Source organism: Penaeus chinensis, chromosome 33 (assembly GCF_019202785.1).
Source record: "Penaeus chinensis breed Huanghai No. 1 chromosome 33, ASM1920278v2, whole genome shotgun sequence".
Classification (NCBI taxonomy): Eukaryota; Metazoa; Arthropoda; class Malacostraca; order Decapoda; family Penaeidae; genus Penaeus; species Penaeus chinensis.
The window spans coordinates 35,748,439-35,758,438 of record NC_061851.1 but is presented as its reverse complement, the minus strand read 5'-3'; the positions used below and the strand labels follow the sequence as shown (position 1 = coordinate 35,758,438).

General features: G+C 38.2%; 1 protein-coding gene across 4 annotated transcripts in view; it reads left to right on the top strand.

The window, feature by feature from the left end:
* The window catches only part of LOC125042974 (kinesin-like protein KIF13A), a 203,800-nt gene that overhangs the window by 144,442 nt on the left and 49,358 nt on the right, over positions 1–10,000 (top strand). For all 4 annotated transcript variants that reach the window (XM_047638836.1, XM_047638837.1, XM_047638835.1 and 1 more), the window contains exons 4-6: positions 8,932–9,086; positions 9,371–9,484; positions 9,718–9,867. In XM_047638836.1, the coding sequence (XP_047494792.1) occupies positions 8,932–9,086; positions 9,371–9,484; positions 9,718–9,867 (419 nt within the window). The remainder of the gene's footprint in view (positions 1–8,931; positions 9,087–9,370; positions 9,485–9,717; positions 9,868–10,000) is intronic.

Below are 10,000 nucleotides of genomic sequence, written 5' to 3'. Positions count from 1 at the left end.
TTATCGGTATAATAATAATAATAATGATAATAGTAATAATGATAATAGTAATAATGATAATAGTGATAATGATAAAAGTAATAATGATAATAATAATAATGATAATAGTAATAATGATAATAGTAATGATGATAATAATAATGATGATAATAATAATAATAATGATAATAGTAATAATGATAATATTAATAATAGTAATAATAACAATAATAATAATAATAATAATAATAATAATAATAATAATAATAATAATAATAATAACAATAACAATGATGATACTACTACTACCACCACCACCACCAGTACCCCTACTACCACCTACTACTACCTCCTACTCCTACCACTTCCTACTACTACCTACTACAACTACTACCTACTGCTCCTACTCCTACTCCTACTCCTACTCCTACACGACCACCGCCACCACCACCACACTACCACCACCACCACGACACTACCACCACCACCACGACACTACCACCACCACCTACCTACTTACCTACCTACCTACCTACCTACCTACCTACCTACCTACCTACCTACCTACCTACTTACTTACTACCTACCTACTTACTACCTACTTACTTACTACCTACCTACTTACTACCTACCTACTTACTACCTACCTACTTACTACCTACCTACTTACTACCTACCTACCTACCTACCTACCTACCTACCTACTTACCTACTTACTACCTACCTATTTACTACCTACCTATTTACTACCTACCTATTTACTACCTACCTACTTACTACCTACCTACTTACTACCTTACCTACCTACCTACTACCTACTTACTACCTACTTACTACTACCTACTTACTACCTACCTACTTACTACCTACCTACTTACTACCTACCTACTTATTACCTACCTACTTATTACCTACCAACTTATTACCTACCTACTTATTACCTACCTACTTACAACCTACCTACTTATTACCTACCTACTTACTACTACCTACTTACTACCTACTACTACCTACCTATTACTACCTACCTACCTACTACCTACCTACCTACTTACTACCTACCTATTACTACCTACCTATTACTACCTACCTATTACTACCTACCTACCTACATACCTACCTACCTACCTACCTACATACCTACCTACCTACTTACTACCTACCTATTACTACCTACCTATTTACTACCTACTATTTACTACCTACTATTTACTACCTACCTATTTACTACCTACTATTTACTACCTACTATTTACTACCTACTATTTACTACCTACTATTTACTACCTACTATTTACTACCTACTATTTACTACCTACTATTTACTACCTACTATTTACTACCTACCTATTTACTACCTACTATTTACTACCTACTATTTACTACCTACCTAATTACTACCTACCTATTTACTACCTACTATTTACTACCTACTATTTACTACCTACCTAATTACTACCTACCTATTTACTACCTACCTACCTACCTACCTACCTACATACCTACCTACCTACTTACTACCTACCTACCTACCTACTTACTACCTACCTACTTACTACCTACCTATTTACTACCTACCTAATTACTACCTACCTACTTACTACCTACTTACTACTACCTACTTACTACCTACCTACCTACTTACTTACTACCTACCTATTTACTACCTACCTAATTACTACCTACCTATTTACTACCTACTATTTACTACCTACTATTTACTACCTACCTAATTACTACCTACCTATTTACTACCTACTATTTACTACCTACTATTTACTACCTACTATTTACTACCTACTATTTACTACCTACTATTTACTACCTACTATTTACTACCTACTATTTACTACCTACTATTTACTACCTACCTATTTACTACCTACTATTTACTACCTACTATTTACTACCTACTATTTACTACCTACTATTTACTACCTACCTATTTACTACCTACCTAATTACTACCTACCTATTTACTACCTACCTAATTACTACCTACCTATTTACTACCTACTATTTACTACCTACTATTTACTACCTACTATTTACTACCTACTATTTACTACCTACTATTTACTACCTACCTAATTACTACCTACCTACCTACATACCTACCTACCTACTTACTACCTACCTAATTACTACCTACCTACCTACCTACCTACCTACCTACTTACTTACTACCTACCTACCTACCTACCTACTACCTACCTACCTACCTACCTACTACCTACCTACCTACCTACTTACTACCTACTTACTACCTACTTACTACCTACTACTTACTACCTACCTACCTACCTACCTACCTACCTACTTACTACCTACCTACCTACCTACCTACCTACCTACCTACTTACTACCTACCTACCTACCTACCTACCTACCTACCTACTTACTTACTACCTACCTACTTACTACCTACCTACCTACCTACCTACCTACCTACCTACCTACTTACTACCTACCTACTTACTACCTACCTACCTACCTACTTATTACCTACCTACTTATTACCTACCTACTTATTACCTACCTACTTACTACCTACCTATTACTACCTACCTACCTACCTACTACCTACCTACCTACTTACTACCTACCTATTTACTACCTACCTATTACTACCTACCTACCTACCTATTTACTACCTACCTATTTACTACCTACCTACTTACTACCTACCTATTTACTACCTACCTACTTACTACCTACCTACCTACCTACCTACCTACCTACCTACCTACCTACCTACCTACCTACCTACTTACTACCTACCTACTTACTACCTACCTACTTATTACCTACCTACTTACTACCTACCTACTTACTACCTACCTATTACTACCTACCTATTTACTACCTACCTAATTACTACCTACCTATTTACTACCTACCTACCTACCTACTTACTACCTACCTATTTACTACCTACTATTTACTACCTACTATTTACTACCTACTATTTACTACCTACCTAATTACTACCTACCTATTTACTACCTACCTATTACTACCTACCTATTACTACCTACCTATTTACTACCTACTATTTACTACCTACCTATTACTACCTACCTATTTACTACCTACCTAATTACTACCTACCTATTTACTACCTACCTATTTACTACCTACTATTTACTACCTACTATTTACTACCTACTATTTACTACCTACTATTTACTACCTACTATTTACTACCTACTATTTACTACCTACTATTTACTACCTACTATTTACTACCTACTATTTACTACCTACTATTTACTACCTACCTAATTACTACCTACCTATTTACTACCTACTATTTACTACCTACTATTTACTACCTACTATTTACTACCTACCTATTTACTACCTACCTAATTACTACCTACCTATTACTACCTACCTATTTACTACCTACTATTTACTACCTACTATTTACTACCTACTATTTACTACCTACTATTTACTACCTACCTAATTACTACCTACCTATTACTACCTACCTATTTACTACCTACTATTTACTACCTACCTAATTACTACCTACCTATTTACTACCTACTATTTACTACCTACTATTTACTACCTACTATTTACTGGGGGAGGAGTAGGGGTGGGGGACACACGCACGCACGCAGGCACTCACTCCTTTCGCCCTCTGGCATCGGCAAATAAGAATATCATTCCCAGATCAAACATAGTTTGCTCACTACCTTTGCCTCCCAGGAGAATTTTCCGTAAATCTTTAGTAACTTTGTGTTGAGTGAGTGTGCGGTGGTGTGCAGGGCTGTGACATAGACATTTTTGAGCCCTCTATTTCTTATTAATAGTCGTATTGTTGCTTATTTTGATATTACTTACCGATTCTTATAGTAATTAAGGGATGTTAAGTGTTGCTTAGGTCATTTGTTTCTTAAGTTTCCTGTTAGTAATAACGAATTATTTTCAAAGAAATGTTATTGAGGCTTATTTTTAGTATAAGATATTTTTCATTTTTCACTGAAGGTTCGTGCCTAGATAGCTATGCGGATATAGATAAGATATTTGATGAGTAATAGTAACGCTTTTAACGAGAGAGGGGCCGAGGACGCACAGTTGAAAAAACGGTTTCGAATCGACACACCTTTTCATCTTTTTGGGGATGCGGAGTAAGCACCAAGTGTACACAGGACCCAGCTAAAGGCACTGCCTATTATGTCATTAAACAGTGGCTGAGTATTGCCGTGTTATTCGTGATTTCATTGATCATACTTTTTTTATCTTTTTTTTCTTGATATCGAAAGTGTCTTGTACCGAAACCAAGCACGCAAGTATGTGTGTTTTGATAGTAAGGCTCGCACTATCGAAAATTAAGTAATTCGAAGGAATTTTAATGAAATTGTGAACGGCTATATTTCGAAAGCTTTTCCCTTTGACGTTACTGTCCTGTTTTGATCCCGAATTTGATTAAAGAAAGAAAAAAAAATCGGGGGATGGAATTAATTGACTTCGAATCGCTTGCCCTTCTTTTCTAATGAAGTGGTTTGTTGACAGTGAAGTTCTGATATGATATTTTTTTCATATCCAGGTCTTTTTCCTAGATATGAGTATTTGCGAAAAAAATGTGAGCTGTAATGACCTCCAGAATTTAAACTCATTAGTCTATTCATTTTATCTTTTAATATAAATAACTATTTTCAACAGGATGGATCATTTGAGTTGTGATTATATGTGGGTGATGATTATGAAGCATTTTTTTTTATGTTATTTTTTACGGGCTCTCTCTCTCTCTCTCTCTCTCTCTCTCTCTCTCTCTCTCTCTCTCTCTCTCTCTCTCTCTCTCTCTCTCTCTCTCTCTCTCTCTCTCTCTCTCCCCCCCTTCCTCCCTCCCTCCCTCCCTCCCTCCCTCCCTCCCTCCCTCCCTCCCTCCCTCCCTCCCTCCCTCCCTCTCCCTTTCCCTCCTCTCCCTCCCTATTTCCCTTTCCCTCCCTCCCTCTCTCCCTTTCCCTCCCTCCCTCTCTCCCTCTCGCTTTCACTCTCTTTTTCCCTCCCCCTCTCCTTACCCCTTTTACTTAATCTGTATGTAAACACACAGTTGCAATATACATTTTTACATTTTATGTGGACCATCATGACAGGATACTTTAGAAAAATATCTGTGTGTAACATCCTTGGAAATTGGTTTTCAGAACTGTGTTGTATTTATGTTAATGCAAGTTGTTTTCGCCTCTAAGGTCTTTTGTTTCTTTGTAATTTATTTTTAAATCTTTCTGTTGATTAGTTTACGTTTAGTGGCTTTGTCGAAATTGTAGTGTTGTTAACATCGTCATTAAGATTTGCATCATTTTCATCATAGAACACAGAGTTTTAAGAGAGAGGGAGGGGGGGGGGGCACCGAGCGAGAGAAAGAGAGAGAAGGAAAATGAGGATGAGGTCAAGAGTTCAAAGTTCAAAGCTCACTCCTCCAAGGTCCGAAAGTGACGTTTCCCCGGCGTTTTGGGTGAACTGCCTTGCGATGAGCGATGGCGCAGCCCTCGGAGACCGCTGCGGTAATTAGGTCATGCATCAGCCGAGAAATATGGCGTACTTCACTTTTTTATTTATTTTTCATAGAAGCTTAAAATTGACTTAGGGCTCGAATTTAGATGCTTGTTGGATTTTTCTCGGTAATGCGATCAAAACTTCGTGTGGGGACAACTTAAGGTTCTTTTAATAACCCTTTAGGAAATTAGGTTGGCATGATAGGACATAAACATAATCTCTTCTTCATGGAAGGTCATATTTATATCCTTTAAGTTATTTCTTTTTGCTCGTGTAGGTTCTGTGATTTATTGTCTAATGTTATATAAAGTACGTCCGGGGAAGTCGATTCATTTTCGAAGTTTTCTGAACGTCAATAAGTGCCTTCAAGAACATGATTTTTCCCCCCATGACCACGTTCTAGCGATCAGTGAGAGAGAAATGCCCTAGGGCGAAAATAGCAATTAACTGCTACAGCGCGTGGGTCCACCGAGACGCTAGCGTGGCGAGGCAAGCCGTGGCAGCACCAAGAAAAAATCGGAATAATTTATTCATCCGCTGACCACGAAACCACATCGGAAGCCACGCCCTTCCTTCCTCCATTCCTTCCCTCGTCTATTACATCATCCGCCATCATCTACCGGGTCGTTAGTCTTCCTTCGCCATAGCAGCGGAAATGATCACCCTTTCCTCAATCACATTTGTGTGGCCGAGGCCGTCGACGCGATTCCCCTCACCTCCGAGGAATCCGTGTGAAAAGTCTACGGGGAGCGCACGCCGCGTTTACTTTACTCTTGGGTCTTTGCTGTTGCGATTTGTGTTGATCATTTTTATTATTATGGATGAAGTCATTACTACTGCTGCTGCTGCTGCTGCTGCTGCTGCTGCTGATGATGATGATGATGATGATGATGATGATGATGATGATGATGATGATGATGATGATGATGATGATGATGATAATAATATAATGATAGTGATAATAGGATAATAATAATTATGATAATGATAATAATAATGATAATGATAATAGGATAATAATAATAATGATAATGATAGTATTGTTATTGATTATTATTGTTATTGGGATTATTATGTCATTTTAACTGTAGATTTAAATCATATTTATTTCATGGATTAATGACAAACATTGATGGATATATAGGTTCATAGGCCTTTTAAGCACTTATTTTCTTTAAAGCCGAAATGCTATCCCTATTTGCATTATTATTATTATTTTTTTTTTACAAACTCCTTGTGATTAGCCCCTAAAATTACAGAGCTGTTTGAAATGTTTTACTACAGTTGACGAGTCTTTTTTTTAAGATATAATTCTTGTTAGATGAACTTCTAAATCTTACCTTGTTCCGACACTACGCCTGACCTTACAGTGAAAAGCGACGAGGAATTTCACATCGGGCCTGAAAATCGCAGAGGTTTGGAGAAGGATCGGTCACGTTTTACGAGCCTCATCAGCTCCTAATTTTGTTTGGACGAGATGATTAGCTCGCTCGTAAACTAGTGGCAATCAGCCGAACGAGAGCGCGTCGCTTGTCATGCCGAGTTTGCTGAAGATTTTTTTTTTTTTTTTTTTTTTTAATTTATGCGTCATTTGTTCCGCCGCTCGGGTCTCTCTCTCCCATGCCTCTCCTTCCTTTATAAGGAATGAAAAGGCGAATCGGGGGAGAGAGAGGAAGAGAAAGTGTGTGTGTGTGTGTGTGTGTTGTGTTTTTGTGTGTGTGTTGTGTGTGTGTGGTGGTGTGTGGTGTGGGTGTGTGTGATGTGTGTGTGGTGTATTTTTTTTTTTTTTCCTCTCTCTTTTTTTATTACGTATGACGATGAGTTTGGTCTCTCTCTCTTTATTTCTTTTCATCGGTTCCTTTTCTTCCGTATTTGTACGTATTTTACGCGGAAAACGAAGGGATTTTTTTGAAAGTTGAGTTTCCCTCCATATTTCACGCGTCTGAATAAAACGTTCAGCTCGAAAATCCAGTTTATGCTTGGGAAATAATAAAATGCAAGTGCGCTTTATACTTTCGCCATCTCTTTGAACATTTTCTTTATTCAGTGCGAGTCACTACGGACAGAAATGATGATGAGAAAGGCTTTGGTAACCCGTTTCGTAATATATATACATATGTGTGTGTGCGTGTATGCTTATATAATATACATATATATATATAAAAAATGTATATACATATATACGTGTATATGTATATGTATATATATATATATATATATATATATATATATATGTATACATACATATATATATATATAAAAATGTATATACATATATACGTATATATGTATACATATATATATATATATATATATATATATATATATATATATATACATACATGTGAGTGTGTGTGTATATATATATATATATATATATATATATATATATATATATATATATATATATATATATAAAGAAATGGCGATCTAACACTTGATTGCCATAATTTTGACCTGTTCTATTCGGGAAAGGAAGGAATTTCCAAAAGTGTGTTGGCTTGGCGTTTCTTATTTTTTCAAGAAAAAGAGATGGGGGGAGAGAGAAAGAGGGGGAGATGTATTATTTTTAAAGACCAGAATAAAGCAAATCAAGACTAGAAATCAAAATTAAGGAAAGAATAAAAAGTACTCAAAGATGCTTCCCCTCCCTCTCCCGAACTTTTTGGAAAAAGTGAAGTTTATAATCCAAATAATTACAGTATCCTTCAAGTGGACAGGCATCCGAGGCGAGATGGCCGAACGTTTCGGAGGAACCGAGAACAAAGGAAAGTAGAGAAGCGTGCCAGTAGGTCACGGTAAAGAGGTGAAGGCCGATGGATGTGGGTCAGTGGGCGGAGGAGGAGGAGGAGGAGGAGGGAACGGTTTTTTGGGGGCGGTCGAGGGAAATGTCGATCGCGGGTGTTGAGGAGGACAGGGACGGGAGGAAATGAAATGTAAAGGGGGCGAGGAGACGATGTAGAAGAAAAGGTGTAGTCGAAGAAATATGGGAAGGCTGTGGTCAGTAGAAGAATGTTTATTAGTCCTTTGTGCGGCGCCCTGCTTTAAGGGATATTTTGCGTCTCGATTTCAACTCGCTTTGTATTACATCGCTTTCAACAAATCGTCGCGTGTATCTTCGAATTTATTTACGTGGCCTTTCTTTCTTTTAATTTCGTTCTTTCTTTGGTTCTTTGATTCCCCTGTTTACATTTCAGCCAAAATGATGACGTGATATATTTGTGTTTGTTTAATCTGTTGTATTAGTATTTATGTTGTTTATGAATGAAAATAACGCCGTATTGGTGAAATAACGCCGAAGTTGGCGCGGCAGTATTGCTGTAGTATGCAAATCAGTTGGCATTTGATCGCATTATAGAAGTTCCCCCATAACGCGAGGTACAGCAGTTCAAGAGACGTCGGGACATGGTGTTGACGTCCTCTCTCTTCTTATCGCAGGCTCTGGCAAGTCCTACACCATGATGGGCACGGCGGACAACAAGGGCCTGATCCCTCGCCTCTGCGACACCCTCTTCGAGCGGATCGCTGCCAGCGCTCAACAAAGCACCTCGCACAAGGTCGAAGTCTCGTACATGGAAATCTACAATGAGAAGGTGAGACGCTCGCCCCTTTGTGTGTGCGGACGCGAATGCTTGCACTTTGCACGCATACTTAAATGTACACTCACACTTACAATTATATATATACACATCATCTCACACGCATCCAGAAACATAGACACACAGCTCAGTCAGCAAATTAAATTTAAAAGATAAATAAACAAAAACAGGTTGAATACTTCTTCCAGGAAGAAAAAAACTTTTGTCCATCAGCGATCATGTCTCGCGATTCTCTCGCTTTCGGACTTGAAATCCTGACTTGACGCGTTTATCCTCAGGTACATGACTTGCTCGACCCCAAAGGATCAAGACAGACGCTGAAAGTGCGAGAGCATAATATTCTGGGTCCTTATGTCGACGGCCTCTCGCTTCTCGCCGTCTCGGCGTATGAGGTAGGGCCATGTTCATTATAGTTTATGGTCTGCTATTTCTTAGAGTTTTGTTATAAGTTTTATTAATCTTGTTAATATCAGGAGTGGTATAGCATAGTAATGTTAATGTCAATGACGGAATGTCATGATTTAATTTTTCTTTTCTCCTCTGGTATATAATCCCGTCCGGTTTCAGTGCTCTGTTTAGACTTTTTTAAGAAGAGATTAATTGTAAATGTCAATTCTCCCTTTAGGAAATCGAGCAGTTGATCGAAGAAGGAAACAAAGCTAGGACAGTTGCAGCCACAAACATGAACAGCGAATCCTCCCGTTCTCATGCTGTGTTCACTGTCGTGCTCACTCAGACCATGACAGATGTTGCCTCGGGCGTGTCTGGGGAAAAGGTGAGGAGTGTTTTAATTGGTGTGGATGTGTGTGTGTGTGTTTGTGTGTGTGCGTGCGTTTGTGTGTGTGTGTGTGTGTGTGTGTGTGTGTGTGTGTGTGTGTGTGTGTGTGTGTGTGTGTGTGTGTGTCTGT